Source organism: Cucumis melo, chromosome 11 (assembly GCF_025177605.1).
Source record: "Cucumis melo cultivar AY chromosome 11, USDA_Cmelo_AY_1.0, whole genome shotgun sequence".
Classification (NCBI taxonomy): domain Eukaryota; kingdom Viridiplantae; phylum Streptophyta; class Magnoliopsida; order Cucurbitales; family Cucurbitaceae; genus Cucumis; species Cucumis melo.
In genome coordinates this window covers 20,631,136-20,648,985 of record NC_066867.1, presented here as the reverse complement: position 1 = coordinate 20,648,985, position 17,850 = coordinate 20,631,136, and the positions used below count along the sequence as shown (strand labels likewise).

Below are 17,850 nucleotides of genomic sequence, written 5' to 3'. Positions count from 1 at the left end.
TACTTTTCGACGATTGAGATTAAATCGATCATTTACCAAATCGACTAGTCAATTCTATTGCGATTTGCTCAAAAAATTGGTTTCGACCAACTGTTGCAAACCTATGCTTACTAATGCAAATAAAAAATTACATGAATATATTTTTGTTTTAAAAAATAGAATTTATTTATTAATCAACAAATTAAATGTAATATATATATATATATATATATATATATATATATATATAGAATGACGGCCAAGTGGTGAACCCTACCAACCTCACACTCTTTCACTTCCCCATTTTTCTCTCATTCTCTGTCTACAAACACAACCTCTAGATCTCCATTTTCCACACAAATTATAAATCTCCAAATTCCCATAATATTTGTTTTATTTGTTGCTCCTCATCCAAAGTAAAAATTAAATCTTCTTCTTCATCCCCCCATCATAATTTTCCTCCATTACATGGAAGAAAAATGGAAAGTTTCAAAAAAGGAATCATCCTCATCATCTTCCTCCTCCTCCTCCTCCTCCAAATCAATATTTTCAAGAAGCGGTTCCACAAGAAGCACTTCCGCAAAATTACCATTACTAAGAAGCTTATCTCAAAAACAACACACCCCTTCCTCCTCCGCCGGAAAGTCTCCGTCCGAAAATCTTCGCCGCAGCTCTTCCCAAAAACATTCGTCTTCTTCTTCATCCATTGGCCACAAATGTAGCAGCTTAGCCAAAGAACAGAAGGCTAGATTTTACATCATGCGCCGATGTGTCGCGATGCTTGTTTGTTGGCATAAACATGGGGATCCGTGAACCTTCTTCATACACCGCCGCTCTACACAATCTTCATCCCCCCCTTTTCTTTCCCTTTCTTCTTCCCATCAGTAAGCACATTTTCCTTTTTTACCCTTCTTTCCATTTATTGAAATTTTGTTTTTGTTTTTGTTAGATTCAAACTGTAATTAGATTAGATAATTTAGATTTGGGGGTTCATGTTTATGGAGACCTACAATTTTTCCCCATTACCTTGTAATAACAATATGATACACAAATTAAAGCTCATATATCTACATTCATTATTTACCCTTTTTTTTTTCTTTTTGTTAATTCTTTTTCAAAGAATATATAAAAGAAAAGACCCATATTTTTTGACTAGAAGGGACCAATAAGTATGTGGTTTGAATCAATGTTGCAGTTTTTTCTTTTTTTTCTTTTTATTTAAATTTTTAAGATATAGAAATGAAATTAATAATGTGTAATTATTGGTATTATTATTTATTTAAAATGTAGTTTGATAAGAAGATTCTGTTTTATGGTGTTGGGGAAGGTGCCAAAAAAATTGTACATTAGTGGGGGATGTGAAAGCAATATATGTAGATTCGCTCTTTCAAATGGTGGACTCACTTTTTCCCTCTTCTTCCTTAATTTTGTTACAAAAAACTCTAACCCAAAATGCCACCTTCAATTACTCAGTCCCCCCCCAGAAAAAGGTTTTAAAATATTTTTGATTGTGATTGGATAATTGAGTACATTTGATTCTATCTTGTATGTTTTGAGAAAGATTATTCTAAAATGGTTTAAATTGTATTTAATTATTTAAAATTTGCAATTTTAATTATATTTTATATCAAACTTAGTTTCAAATGATTAAAAAAAGGTTTTAGAGTAATTTGAGTTATTTCATAGTGTCTGTGATTTTTTTAGAGAAAATATGACACCACCATTCATCAATCTAGGGGTGTTTTTTTAATTAAAGAAAGACTAATTTTCTTTTCACGCATTCTAATGTTAATTATATTATTTTACAGTATTATTACTCTTTTAATTTTGTAATTGTTTGTAATATGTATTTTTCTTGTTGCTATTAGGATAAAGTCAAAATTATATTTCAAGTAAACGAACAAAAAATTATTGTAAAAGATAAGCGGCCAAAAATATTTATAAAATATTAAAAATTTTAGATTTTGTCAATAATAGGTATTGATGTCTATCATATGATGTCCCTTAAATAAATAAATATATATATATATATATATTCTCTGTGGGGTTTATGTGAGGGAGATTTTTGGTTGGCTAATGAGTCAATCTTATGTTTGCATGTAATTGGGGAAGAAAAAGAAAGACCGTCGGATGGATATATGAACTATGAAGATTCAACACTTAAAAGAGATTCAACGGTGGTGGTGGAAGTTCATATATTGGAGAGGTTTACGCTTAAGCTACAAAGACATAGAGAAAATCAATGGTATATATATTTGAAGTCAATTCTCTATTTGATTGATTTGAGGTTTTATGGGTGAAATCAAAAGGAAAGTTGTGATGGCTACTTAAAGTTAATATAGTAATATACAATTATTGAGAGAGAGGGAAGTTTCGTCACTCTTCTATATAACGTTTTTATCTTAGGGTTGGACAATCAATTGTTGATTCATTCTACGTGAAAGAAACTATATATATATATATATATATATATATATTATTTAAAAATATGCCAACTTTTTAATCTCCAATAGTTTTCAAAAGATGACATTTATATTGTGACAACTTCTTCGGACAATTTCTTCAACCTTTTACTCCAATTAATCAACTGGGACATCTTAACTTCTAATAGTGCATTCTCGGCCTATACAATTAATACATAAAAGTATAAAAATATAAATTTGATGACTTATTAACTCATTGCACAGTATATTCACGACTAAGCAACTCTACGAGGTTAGAAACTTATATTAATTAGTCATTGTTTCATAAGCCTCAAATAGAAAAATGTTATTTTCTACTTTAAGATTGATCGGTAATATATATATATATATATATATATATATATATATTACAATCTAGTCACTCAACAAGTTTCTAATATATCTTATACATTTCATAATATAAAGCTATGTCACATAATTCTTAAACAATGGCATAAATTTATCAATTAAATATAAAAATAAAAGTTAAGATAGAAATATTTAGAAAATATTACGGTCAATATATGTATACTATCTAAAAGTAGGGAGAATCATTCGGTTTTCTCTTTTGTCCATTTTATTCATTGTTATAGGTTTATATGCCTAATTTTACATTAAATCCATTAAAAATTATTAAATTTGTAGATTTTGATTTTCTAAATGGGTAAATCAAATTTGTAGATTTTGGTATCATTAAAGGGCTAAATTATATATATAAAAAATATCGCTAAACTTTATAGTTTGTGTAAAAACACAATATTAGAGTGTTTATTGTACCGAAACACAACGATTTCTTCCTCTCCAAAAGTTCTCTTATGTGACAAAAAATCTTTTTGTTTTCAGTTTTTCGAGCATTAAAGTATCTTTTTGAGTGTTGGAATTCAAATAAGTTTCGGTACAATTCTGATTAAAGAACACAACGAACATAACTGTTTTATCCTTGAGATGACCGGATGATACAAATCTATTTGCACAAAGAGCAAAGCCGCAAAACGTCTTAAAGAAAACGAGATCCGCGACTTAGCCCTTTTATTCTAACTTATCTCTCTGTTTTTCAATAGGCGTTTTGACCAGGCGAATTGACCAGTATGCGAGTTGTTCATTTGGTGAATTGATCATTAGGCATTTTGATCCATAGACGTTTTTAGGTGAGTTAATCAGTACACGTGCTGACTAAACAAGGTGTTCTGTTTAGGCGAGATACAAATACACTCCACGAGAGATACAAGGTAATAAGAAAGCCGCATTCTATCTATGCATTCAGTCTAGGCATTAAAGGTTCTCAACAACTTCTTCTTAGAGAATTGACAACATTATAGTATATATATAACTTTAAATTCATTCATAACAAACACTGTTATTGTATTTTTTTTCACTTTCTTTCGATCTATACTATCGTTCTAAAAATTCTTACTTCAAGTATCTCTTCTAGATCTAAAAGAAGATATCACGGTTTTAGCATATATCCTTAGTATTTATTTAATATAGTATATATTTCTAGTTTTTTTGTTCCATTGAAGCAAATCACCTATGAATTCTCACATCACTAGTAGAAAAAGGGCCTACAATGACAGTTAAATGCTGTCATTAAAGGTTTTCGTGACAGTTTTTTGCAGTCATTGATGCGGCAGTCATGGAAAGTATTTTATGACAGTTGTATAAACTGTCACGAAATGTTGTTTCAATGACATATAATACCTGTCACGAAAGAATTTTTTTTATGACTGATTATAACTGTCATTATTTAGTTACGATGACAGTTAATAACTATCACAGTTTAAATTTTATGACAGAGTATAACTGTCATTATTATATTTTCGATGACAGTTAATTACTATCATTGTTTATATTTTATGACAGCTTATAACTGTCATAGTTTACATTTTATGACGGAAGATAACTGTCATTGTTAATATTCTATGACTGATATTAAATGTCATTATTTATCATTTATGACACTTTTTAACTGTCATCATTTTACTTACCATGACTTTTATTAACTGTCAATAAAACTTTTTCGATGACAGTTTTATTTTTCAATTTAAATGTCATAGTTGTGTTTTTAGTCAATTTTTTCAAAAGCCCTATTTCTTATTGAATTATGTATTTGTTGTCACCCTGCCATTACACATACATTACATACCAATACAATAACAAATGGAAAAAAGGTGAACGTTTTAATAGAAATAAACACTTACTAATATTGCTTTAATCGTTAGTACAAATGTTTTTTGGTACGAACAAACTATTTTAAATGATTACATTTAAACAAAAAAAATTTCCTACCAAACCTATAAAAAAGGCTATACATCAACTAATTGGCGTATCCATGGTTTCATTGCTCCAATGGATTGTGGCAAAACCTAATAAGAAAAGAAAAGGAAACAAAATAATTCAACAAGACAACACATTCACCCACATATAAACACATCACATTCACTTCATGATGAACAACAAACTTCAACAACATAGAACACATACACACTTCAAATATATTTGCCTATTCAACCATAACATGATTGAGTACATACCTTATAGAATGTCATAGGATTACATACCACACAAGAAATAATGATTATAGAGAAGAATCATGAAATACTTACTTCAGAAAGAAGGCGATTCTTGGGGAGACGTTTCACTTTAGGAGCAAGCACCACATGCCTACAAGAAATATATATATATATATATATATATATATATATATATATATATATATATATATATATATATATATATATATATATATATATATATATATATAACCATGAATTCCAATTAGAGAAATGGATTCCAAAACTGGAAGAGAATTGAAGAGAGAAGAAGAAGAGCTTTTGTACATTCAAGACTATGCAAGCATTATAATGAAAATTTCAAGTTGTCCAATCATTCCAAGTTTCCTATGTGGAAAATAGTCCATAATGGAAAATCGATAATCCAAAATTATAACATCATAAAGAGAAATCAAGAAATGGATTGATTAAGATCATGAATCCAACCAAGTCAGACAATGGAGGCATTTCTTCATACAAGTTGTGAACAAAAACGAAAAAAGGTAAAAATGAAAAAAGAAAAGCCAACCAGGAGATCAGGAAAGGCTCATCTAAACTATTAAAGGCATTGATAATCAAATTCTCATTAGTAACTACCTCAATTTGTGGCCCTAGAAATTGCCCATTAATCAAAATATCTTGAAAAAGAAAAACACACACACACACAATGGGGAATACATCTTTAATTAAGCTAAACAAGAAAATGGGTGTTGCATTGATACAAAACTAATACATGTTGCTTTACTACAAGTATATCAATGGCTAAAAGTAAAAAAATTGATCGAACGATGCACTAGCACAAAATACAAAAGGAGAGAAAACCAACCTTTTGAATGAAAATGGATTATGAAGTCCTGAGATTTGAAGTAGAAGAATTCTAAACTTTTGTCACTGGTACAACATATTAACAAATAACCATAGACAAACATTCTTGACTAGAGGCAAGACGAGTACTCAAGTACAATATCAAACCGAGTATATCTTGGAATTGAAAAATATAAGCAAAATACGACCAAGGCACCCAAGCTAAAGGCAACCATAGTAATATAACATTACAAGTCAAAAACAGCCATAAACAGCCAGTAAGATGATACATCAGAAAGGACCTTCTCGTTACTCAAGGAAGACAATCAAGCATTTTGAGAACTGTCATCTAAATCCATCAATGATATGTTAGAAATCTACCAAATATTGAGTCACCCCAATTTTCTACTATTTAGGTGCTATTACCAGGTAAGGTTACTTCACTTGAAGGACACTAAACAGATAGACCCTCTAAACTTTAGCTCAAGCATTAAGAAAAGTCTATCGAATCTCCTACTGAAACTGAGGCAACCGAATAAATAAAGCCACTTAAAACTTAAAAACGAAAACGCTAGGTTCTAAAGTTACAAATTAGAGTTTTTTCTTACCCCAAAGTTGGCTTCTACGGGATACTCGTCATCAATATGGCAGCAAAGCTCAATCAAATCAAATTCCTTCGGACAAAACGGACAAGGATATTTCGAATTCAAATCATCATCCCCAATAAGCCTTTCCGTAGCGCTTTTTTAGCATTTATGACAGTTTCGTTACCCTCCAACCTCAATTTTGGCTATACCCAACTGTCATAGAAACCCATATATATATATATATATATATATATATATAAAGCTAATAGTTTGAAGTTTGTTTCTTTTAGAACCCAAATTATAATTCTAACCAAACAGCTGAGTTCTTAATAACTTAGATATTTTAAGGTTAGTTTCAAGAAATAATAAAAAAGCTAAGGAAAAGGAGGAAATTAAAGTGGATATAGAGACAAAATTACACAATATATGACTGCAAGAAGTTGAAGATTCCAACCAAGTTTACATTTATGAGGTTGTCTTTCCATTACAATGGCAATATCAAATGATTGAAATGAGCTTAATAAACATTGAAGATTTGTCAACTGAAGCTTGAAAGAATAGCTTTTCAATACCAATGCCTGTTTTTTCAAATAATATAATTATTGTAACAAAAATTGATATATCCAAACAAATGATTAGAAGAATATTTGAAAATTGGTACCTGAAGAACAACCCAAACACTCCATAAGGTATTGGAAGATAGCATCAAAAAGCAACCCATCAACCAGGAATTGGGCAATGAAAGAGAAGAAGAATGGTGATTATTATTAGGTTTATGGATAGGAAAGAGATGATGGTGATTGTTAAACAAATTCAATTGGGGGCCGTTGTAAAATGCCATTATCGCAACACCACCAATGCAAAATAATATTCCTACTACCTTTGAGCTCCTGCTATTGACTTCAACCTGAACACCTCCATCCTATAAGTATCAATGGAAAAAAAGAATGGTTTTTAACAAAGAAAGATAATTAATATAAGAGATGTAGAAATTTAAACATATGGCTATGCCAAAAAGATCTCATTTCTAAAAATCGATCAAGACTATAAACATTACATCTACCTACCTATTGTTATTGTTTTTTAAAAAATTAACTTAAGATTTGAGTGTTTCTTCCCATAAATTTTGTAAATAGAAAAGTAAAAACAAAGCCTATTACTAACATGTTCGGTACGACTACTTAAAAGATAAAATGTTAAATTACAAGTTCAATCCACGTACTAAAAAGTAGAGTTGAGTTAGTAAAACGAAGACAAGAAAATGTATGCATGATTGACGAAACTAAACTTGATAATGTTTTTCTTTGACTTCAAATCATTGTATTCCTCCTCTTTCTCAAACATTGCCATTACCTTCTTGTTCACCCTTTCCTCGAGGCTTCATATGTAAAGAGAAGATTTGAGAAGAGTAAGGATAGGATGGTAATGATTTTAGCATAATCTTCCAAAGTATACAACAATCAATTAAGCATCTGTCAAGAGGGCTAGTGCATAACTTAATTTAATAGTCATTTGAAATAATTTAATAGTTAAAAATCAAAGTTCTAACTCATAGCCACTCACCTGGATCGTTGAACCTCCAATGTTTTAAGTTTCTCCATAGACTAAGCATGACCATTATTATTTTTTATAGAAAATACCTATAATTGTGAAAATAAGGTAAATATAGTCAATAATTGCTCTACTACTTGAATGAGCTGAAGTTTTTTCTTTTACCTTGGCCCTCTATTTCCAAGGTTAAACTGTTAACTTGTATTTTCAAAGCAACTAATTTAGTCTCTAATGATGCCTTCTCTTGTATAACAGCTTCCATTTTGATGACTAGCTTCTCCCTTTCATTTTCATGCTCTTGTATAACAGCCCAGTTTTGTCCTCTATTTTCGGCAACACCACCATGGCAACTTTGACCTTTAGAAACTTCCCATTTACAACACAATTGACTTCCAAACTTTTGCATAAGCTTTATTACATATAAGAGAACAATTACAACTTAGAAACTACAGCTTTAATCAACTAAAATTGCTTTGAAAATTTACCAAATGACTCGATTAGTGAGATAGGGTGGGAAGGGTTGAGAACTCACCGGTTGTTGGCAGAAGATTGGGCGGACGTTGATGCGTGGGAGGAGGCGAAACAGTTGGCCGACGTTGAACCGTCGGCGGAAGACACACGGTCAGCAGAAGACGGACGGTCGGCGGAAGTCCGTCCAACCACAGGCAGAAGAGAAATCGAATGTGGGCGATGGCAAATCGGGGCAGACAGCAAATTGGGGCGGAAGAATATCAGGCAGAAGATAAACTGGGCGCAAGAAAATCGGACGTGGAGAAAGAATATCGGGGCGGAAGAATCGGACGCCGGACGTCGAAGAAGGCGATTAGTTTGGGAAGGAGATGATATGTTGAGGAAGAAGCGGCTGCAAATGGAAGAGATTGAAAAATTAGGGATTTCTAATTTTTAATCAATTAATTTAATAGATTTGGGGATTTTTATTTTAATAAATTATTTTAATAAAACCTAGAATCTTTTATGACGGTAAATAACTGTCACGGAAAAGGATTGAGATTGGGGTTTTTGGAGCTCTTTCGTGGAGATGCAGAGAGAAAGGAGATAAGAAAATATATAATTAATAATATATTTTATTATTTATATTTAATGACAGTTAAAATTTGTCATAGATTTATGACAGTTTTTAACTGTCATAAATTCTTCAAATCCGAAAAATTCCGCCTTTTCCCGCCAAAAACGCGCATTTTAACCTTTTATGACAGTTTTTTCTAATTTCCTTTTAATTTTGGATAAATGAACTGTCATAGTAGACCCAATTTCTTGTAGTGCATATTGAAGAAGGATATGGAAAAGAACAACCTCACTTTTGAGGTTCTCAAGGGTCGATCGGTTTAGAGTGGACATGGGGCAAATGGAGCAAACAAATGTTTCTCTCCCCAACCCCCTTCAAATTATAATTGGTAATTGATCCTAGGAATAGTCTATGTAATTTCACATTAGTAATAACAATAATAAAATTCTCATTTAAAAAAAAAAAAATCTAGCAACTTAAAAGAATTCACGTTAGAAGAGATTTAAAAAAAACAAAAAAATATTTCTAAAAAATCAAATAATACATGTTAGAAGAGATTTTAAAAAAAAAAAAATATATATATATATATATATATATATATATATATATATATATATATATATATATATATATATATATATATATATATATATATATATCAAATTTAGATAAACGGATTTAACTAATATCTACCTTACATTAAAAAAATATTTTTAAAAAACCATCCCATTTTAATTAGAATTTCAAATCTAAATTTTCTAATTAATTAATTAAAGTTTTAATTAGGACATATCTAATTCAATATTTTTTGTAATATATATAATTTTTTTTATAAAAGATATAAAGAAAAAAAAGTAGACTGTCATTTAAACTTATACATTTACATTTTATTTTGTTATGAACATTTAAATTTGTTGATCCAAAAAGATCAATTAAAAACTAAGAAGTAAAAAAAGAAAAAAAAACAAAACACTTGTACCTTATAGTTTGCCAAAGAGTTTTAAAAGTCCAAAGACTATATAATAAACACATAAAAGGCTAAAACCTTATATACATACAAACCTAACATTTTGTCCCTATGAAAAATTAAAGCCCGTGAAGATGGCAAGAAAACAGAATCTTACCAACACTAATTTGCAGGGTCTTTCTGGTGATGGAATCAAGTAAAGAAAGAAAGGAAAAAAAAAAAAAAAAAAAAAAAAACCCTTTGGCTGCATACCATGCATCGAGCCAACCGATCGTTGGTCCGCAGAGCCCGTCGCTGGATTCATCTGCTGGAAGAGATGGGGTTGAAGCGAAGAGTCGTGGAGAAGAGATGTTAATGGAGGCACCAACCTGTGGTCATTTAGTCTTCTAGCACGATGAGAGTTGTAGCTTCAAGAGTTATAAGTTTGGTGAAATTGACTGTTACATATTCAAATCCTTAACTTTCAATGCCTTTATTGACGATTTTGGTGACAGTCCGAGTAGTCAATTGTGATCACCGAGAAGATGTAGCTTCTTGTAATTAGAATGTATATGCTTCTAGATCCTAGGTATATATTATGTTACATTATAATCACCGCCGTGTCATTTTCAAGCGATGTAACGTTCAATAGAGTGCTGATGGTTGGATATGGATTGAAGAAAATTCGGGTATCCAAAAGAAGAAGAGAGATTCAATGATGACTCCAACATTGAAGTTGGAGATTCAAGTTGTTAATTACCTCAAATATTGTTAAAATAAAAATAAAACATCAAATATTGTTGAAGTATATAAAACGTAGAAATTACAAGTTTACCGATGGAACTTTTAAACTTTTAATAATAAATCGTGACGTAGGGTAATTGATTGTTTAAAATACATAGTTTTGTAATCATCACCAATCATTATTAAATGTATGATTGATCACCTAATTAAAAATGTATTGGATTACATAAATGTAAATATGAGTTTGTGAGTTATCTATATATATAGTAGAGATGTTAGTAGTAATTACAATACTAATTTATTCTATTATTATTTAATTAGAAAAATTAATAAAATTTACAAAATGTTATTTTTGCTTTGTCTGTAAATGTCTCATTTTTACTTCATTTTAGAAATAATGCATAAACCTATTAATAAAAATGAAAATTTTTATTGAGAAACTATAAAAAATAAAATATTTAATAAATTCTTTACCTTTCATGCAAAAATTAAAATGTAATATTTTTTTCTTTAGTAGTTTTGTTCTATGAAATATAAATAATTTGTCAATTTTTTTTTATATTTTTGAAAAAACTTCAAACTTATTTTGAATTTTTAGATAATTTTCTATTCCTCAAGATTATTATAACATCAAATTTTGATGTTTTAAATCTTTTGTATCGATGATGTTTGAACAAGAGAAGGAATTAATAAATTGAGAAAAAGAAAACACTACTCAGTGTGATTTAACTGTTAATGAGGGTTGAAATTCAAATTTTTTACTTTATGAAAATGATTTCAATTTTAAAATTAGAAATGTTTCATATATTCATAAATTTTAATAATAAAACCCAAATATATTTTCTTTAAGGTGAATGATGATGGACAACAAAAGAAAGTATATGAAATTAGTTTAAAAAAAATATAGCACAAATAAAAACTTAAAATGGGTTTAAAAAACTTACCAAAAAAATCTTAAATCAATTATATATATTTGTACGAACTTTGCTATATTTTGTAAATAGGTTCAATATTTTCTACTCTCGAAGATGCTCTCTTTTATATAAAACAATTTATCATGTTACTAATTCTTAAATTATGATAATATTAGGATTAGGATTTTTCTAATTCTAATATTATGATAATACTTGTTCTCACTCTGTTCCTCTTCTTCATACATCCTATCTCACTAACTCCAAATATTTATCAAGTAAAGTAGAAGGCTAAACCAAAACAAAAATACCAAAAGTAGCCACCACAAAAGGAAGAAATGCCAACAAAAGCTGAGATAATAATCTGCATTTCAAACGCAGATTGTTATAATTCCCAGACTATTATAATATATAGACAGTTATAATTTTTAGATTATTATAAGTCATTTCTCGTCTCAAACATCCAAAAAATTGGTCTTTACATTTTTAGAATGTTATAATTTTATTTTCGAGGTTTGAACTTTTGTTTCAATTTGGTCTTTACATTCTCAAGTTTACACCTTTAATTTTTTAACCTTGTTTATCAAGCATACATCAAAAGGTCTTATAATTTAATTTTTCAACGATTGTTGTTAGTCTCTATTCTTAACATAAGTTAATCGATAATATACCAATTATTATTTCAAATGTTAAATCAGATTCTATCATATGTATACATGAAATAAAGAAGAAAAAAAACTGGGATGGTATCTGAATTGCACACACACCAATCCTATACAGCCCAAGCATTTACTCTTGTCATGTGGCAATTTGAATTGTTTTTAATAGATTTTTTTATGTGTTAAAAAAACATGAATGAACGAAATTGAATGGAACGTAAGAGGCACCTAATTATTGTTTATACTAAATTAAATAAATAAAACAACGCAACTCAAATTTAAATTTGATGCATATTTTGCGGAATTTGCATATTATCTTATTAATCTCAATTTTGAACCCAAAAAAGAAGAAGAAAAATCTATTCCAATTTTAGGCTTCAAGTTAAAGAAGAAGAACTATCTTAATAAATTTAGTTTAAAAAAATTAAAATCGGAAAACAAAGCAATTAATAAACAAATTACATCAATGATTAAGACAATGAAACATTCATTAAACAAAAATGGCCACCATGATCTAAAGTTCATCTTTTAAGTCATTTTCATAACGTTGAAAGTTGGGTCATATGGTACTCAAAATAAAATAAAATAAAACAAGTGTGAGTCAATATTTGGTTGGTGGATTAAAATAAATCCCTGCCAACCAAACATTGCCTTAGGGATGTCAAAGGCCCATTGAACAGAGAATGACATTCAACCCACCTTTAGTCTTTGTAAGCCAACAACAACAATATCAATTGTCACACTTCTTTAATATTTAATGCTTACATAAATTATAAGGCTTATTTACTCTTTGTGGGGTTCTAATTTTATTTATAAAAGCATTCACTGTTGTTTGAATGGCCTCATTGTGAATGGTATAAACTTCATTGGCAATCCCATTGATTCAATTGGTCAAAGTGATTCAAATTTTACTATTTCTATGTTACTCAATAACATCATATCTTACATTGTTAACTAACAAAAGGGAAAAATGAGAATTCCCCTTCCCTTAGGGTCTTTCTTTTAGGAAATTGTTTGTCTTTTGTTTTTCTAATCCATATTTAAGGATTTTTACCATTATTCAAATTTTTCGAATTTGAGTTATCAACTTTCAATTTCAACCCCATTCCAATCAAAGTTTACGTGTTGTAATCCGTTTCTCTTGTGGGTTTTAATGAATTATATACGAAGTTTGGTAAAATTTGTACTCATGTATTAATTTTAACGAATTGTGAAATACCGTTATGGTATAGATTTTGATAAAATCAGTTTCCATGAATGAAAAACAAAGGATGGTCACAATTATATTTAAGCAACTCATTCTAACAACATAATTGTAAAAGCTCAAAAATATAATTGAATAAGAAAAATTCCAAATTTGTCATATGACCAACTCTAATCTGGTTGGACAACTGGATAAGATACATAAAAGTAGGTATAATCCAAAATACATCATCATAATCGAATTTATATTTCTTTTTTATTATTATTATTATTATTTTTTTAATAACTTGGTATTTTCAATTAACACATACAAGCTTATGAAAAATGTTTTCAAATGTATGATATCACCATGCTATTAAAATAATTTAACCTAATCTTTAGGTTTAATATATAGTCCCTGGCATATATATATATATATGTATATATATATATATATATATTCCTTCAACCGTTCATCAATCATATAAAAGTAAACACAAGGCTAGCTGTCTTTCTTTCCCAACCTTTGCCTTCCCTATACATTACATTTAAAAATATATAATTTTATTTAAATTTACCTTCATTTCGGATATTTTATACTTACAACTAAATGAAATTAAGACAAGCTTACTTCATATCCAAGCTAATATTGAAGTCAACACATATAGTAAGGTGAGTTATATTTATTCTAACATATCTGTTCATTCAAACTTTTGAGTTTAACGACTATTTTAAGTTTTCCTTATATTTCAGGTTAGGATATTCTCAGTGATCAATACTAAAAACTACTTCTAAAAACAAATTTTGAGTTAAAAAGTGCTATACCATCATTTTCCTTGATCTCAAGAAACCAAAGAAGTTTAACTACACACAACAAATATAACTCCCCAAAAAGATGCGATTTAGTCACACCTTCCAGTACAACTACCATGTTGCAACTTCATTCTAGACCTTAGCCATATGCCCCTTTAGGATCCCCCTTAGATGTCGTTCTTGTGAAGGTTGTACGTCTTTTTCTCAATATACTCTACTCCAAACCATTAGACTCCTAAGTGGTTCTAACCAACGAGCATACAAATTCCAAAAGCAAAATCTCCCAATCAAGAAGGTGACCACAATGAGAGAAAAACTATAAAATCCCTACAACTTATATTGAAATAATTATAAGGAAGTTGCAAATCTTAGAATCATCCACAACTATTGTTATTGCAATACAGTCCCATCGAATGATTTTTTTCGATATCCAAGCTGGCATGTGAGGGATAAAGAGATTATGAAGAATGAGTTTATTTAAAAAGGAACAAAGAAAACAAAGTTGTCAAAGAGGAAGTAGATGTTGCTTTCATAACAGACTGGAACTTATCGGAATCTTCCAAATAAGCAGCAGATTAACAGCAAGTATTGATCTGCCCATTAACAAAAAACAGAGAAGCCAAATTCCCCATGAACTATGGAGAAAGATATGGTGACAGTAGTGGGTAGGGAACGCCTTTAACAACAATACACTTTGCCCATCTTTTCATTATTCCACGTTTATTTCTCCCCCATCTCTTCAATTATTGCTGTTGCCAGCTCCATCCATTTCTTCTCCCCATAACCTTCAAATCCTTTTCTTCTTAAACTCTAAACTTTGTTTTTGGTTCAAGTTTCAAGAACAAGAACCCATCCTCCATTAACTTCAACATCTTTAAATGATGTAACACTCCATCCTTTTGCAGAGAATATATCAAGTAAAAGTTGGGGAGGGATTTAACGTTGATAGAATCCAAAAGGCAATCTTAAAGAATATGAAATCATATTGGAAGTAGACTCCAAAAACAAGATTCTGGAGTTTAGAATTGAAGTGGCTTCCAGATTGACAACAAGTAATAAGGGAAGGCAGCAAACTGAACATTTCTTTTATACAACAAGATAGGAAATCGGACCTTCAACCTGTAGGAAGAAAGTTCATGTAATTTATAGTTGAGCTAAGCTCACTCTAGCCAAACTGATAATTGTTTTTGGATACAATCCAAAACCAATTTAGAACTAAAATAGATAAGAGATCCAACCTTGACTGCCTAGGAAGGTCGTGTCAGTTACATCCGTGCTAAGCTCAAGCTCATTTTGGCCAATCTCATCATTGTTTTTGGGTAGAATACAGAACCAAGAATACGTGAGTTTAGAACTAAAATGGCTTCAAATTAACATTGCAATGGAGAAATAGTATGCGTAGTTTCAGAATCTGGGGATAAGAAAGGTTTGAACTAAGAGGGCATTCATTGTTATGCCAAGTCAAAAAATATATATATAATATATACACAATCTAATATGATGATTTGTGAAGGTATTTGTTCAATAAATGTAATGAACAGATCAAAAAAGAATACAAGGCAAAGTAATTGCAATTGTTGAATGAAGAAAAAGAATCACCATCGACCATTTTCATTCTGGTTCTCCAACACCCAAGCTCTGTTTTGCCTTCGTAAGTATCTGCTGAAAACTGAAGAACTCGAATGGCTATGGCTTCTACTGACAGACTCAGATTCATTTGAAGGCGAGGAAGAAGATGAACTCGACGACCTAAATCTTCCAAAGAAGGAAAATATATTACGAAATGTTCGTCCAATTCCACGGCTCTCTCTTCCCCTGCTTCTTCTCGAAGCCCACGAAACCCTTCTTGGAACTCCGTTCGCATTAAACCCACCGTCCATTTCGGTGTACACAGCCGGTGGGTCTCTCTCGCCGGCCAATCTTCCGCCGGAGAATCGTCCGACGGCAAACCCACCACCGGGGAGCCTCCAGATCGTTAACCCTACGGTTTCTTCGTCAACAACCCGATCTGAAACCCCACCAGCCGGAGATACACGCTCCGAGGGTAGTTCGTGCCGGCAGACCGGACAGGAATTTCTCATGGAAAGCCAAGGGATTATGCAATCGGAGTGATATATATGCTTACACGGCATTTCTCGGGCTTCAGTTCCGATTTCAAAGGCTTCTTTACACACGGCGCAGTGCGAATCAGAATCCACATGACTTTCTAAAATCTCAATCGTCGGCATTGATTCCACTGCAGCTTTTGACGCCGGCGGATTTTCAGATCTACCAAACCCGTTTATCTCCAGTTGAGCCAACTGCTCCAGCAACCGATCGAACCCAGTCCCCATCAAAAACTCAGACATGGTCGCCGGAACCGGCCGAAGCCCAGACCCAGCACCATCGTCATAGTAAATATCAAAGCTATTCCTTTCCCCACCGCCAACCACATCCCCGGCATCAGCAGAACCACGAAGAACAACAACAGGGTTAAAAGTCGACCGATCCCCAAATCTCCGACGACTACGGCGGGTACTCAAACGAGGAGACTGAAACGAATCTTGATCCACAGTATGGATCGCAGTCGGAGATAACCGACGGTGGAGATTGGGCGCCGGAAGAGAAGAAGCGGTTTCAATAGCTTCAACAAAGCCACCGTCACAGTAAGGACAAGTGATGGAGTCCTGAGCCCAAGCACGAACGAAACGGCTGCAGCGGTAACACCAATAGGACGCCGTTCCGGTAGACATAGCCTCAGATCTGACTGAAACAGAGAATGGGAGAGAAAGAGAGAGGAAAAGTAAAGAAAATGGGGCTTGTGGAAACGAAGAAGTCGAAGGAAAAAAAAGGGGCTTTTTAACACGCACCGAAATTTCAGTACAAATATGGCACGCGGTTTCACACAAGCGTGGCCACGCGCCTCCATCTAATGAACTGGCACGACACGTGGCATGATTCTATTAGAACACTTATTGACAGTGTCAGTGACCATTTTGAGTTGGAAATTTGGGCCCATTCCCCGCTCCAATACGGATAAAGTTTTTAAAAGAAAGAAAAAAGAAGAAAAAGTTTTTTCCTTTTCTTTAAATAAATTACTAATTCGGATTTATGGGGCGCGTGAACCGGATGGGACCTACTGAATTGGAGACGTTGACTAAAAAGGACGGCCGGTTCAGCCGGGCCGGCCTGGCACGTTGATTCTAGTAGACGCCGAGTTTGAATTTCAAAATAGTCGCCGTGCCACGGGAGAGACATTCGAAGAAGATTCTCCAACGAGGCGACTTTGAATTGAACGATTTCTTTTTTTCTTTTTTCCTTTCCTTTTCTTTTTTTTTTTTGCAAAATACACTTCTAAACTTGAAAATTTGAGATTAATCCCTATTTATTTTAATTTATAATATTTTGATAGAAATAGTTTAGTTTTTTTTGTTGGTAGATATGTTTTTTATTGAAAGTGTTTTTTCTTTTGTTTTCAAATACTTGAAACACCTATTCTATTCTATGAATTTATTGATTTATTATTTATTTCATGTTAGTGTATTTAAAAATCAAATCAATTTTTAAATCTATAACTTTATTTTATTTTACTTTTTAACATTTGCAAATTAATTTTTTTTTTATAATTTCTTAAAAATTCTAGACAAGTTCTAAAAA

At 31.3% G+C, this 17,850-nt stretch overlaps 2 protein-coding genes and 1 long non-coding RNA gene across 3 annotated transcripts; 1 reads left to right on the top strand and 2 right to left on the bottom strand.

The window, feature by feature from the left end:
- The first annotated feature begins 266 nt into the window (after positions 1–266).
- Positions 267–2,344, top strand: LOC103502069 (small polypeptide DEVIL 13-like). Its single transcript, XM_008465885.3, has 2 exons — positions 267–863; positions 2,092–2,344. Exon 1 carries the CDS (start codon positions 448–450, stop codon positions 790–792), a length of 345 nt encoding a protein of 114 aa, XP_008464107.1. The 5' UTR covers positions 267–447; the 3' UTR covers positions 793–863; positions 2,092–2,344.
- Positions 2,345–4,599: 2,255 nt separating this feature from the next.
- LOC127144029 (uncharacterized) lies at positions 4,600–8,112 on the bottom strand. Its single transcript, XR_007815602.1, has 4 exons — positions 8,098–8,112; positions 7,945–8,021; positions 5,045–5,102; positions 4,600–4,804 (listed from the first exon to the last, which is right to left on the bottom strand). It is a non-coding gene; the product is annotated as an uncharacterized LOC127144029 (long non-coding RNA).
- Positions 8,113–15,641: 7,529 nt separating this feature from the next.
- On the bottom strand, positions 15,642–17,084 carry LOC103502070 (E3 ubiquitin-protein ligase RDUF2). The gene has a single exon (XM_051079483.1). The coding sequence runs from the start codon at positions 16,944–16,946 to the stop codon at positions 15,810–15,812; it is 1,137 nt and encodes a 378-aa protein (XP_050935440.1). The 5' UTR covers positions 16,947–17,084; the 3' UTR covers positions 15,642–15,809.
- Between the last annotated feature and the right edge of the window lie 766 nt (positions 17,085–17,850).

Coding starts and splice junctions, on each gene's coding strand:
- LOC103502070 (XM_051079483.1), bottom strand. CDS start 16,946: ATGTCTACCGGAACGGCGTCCTATTGGTGTTACCGCTGCAGCCGTTTC.
- LOC103502069 (XM_008465885.3), top strand. CDS start 448: ATGGAAGAAAAATGGAAAGTTTCAAAAAAGGAATCATCCTCATCATCT.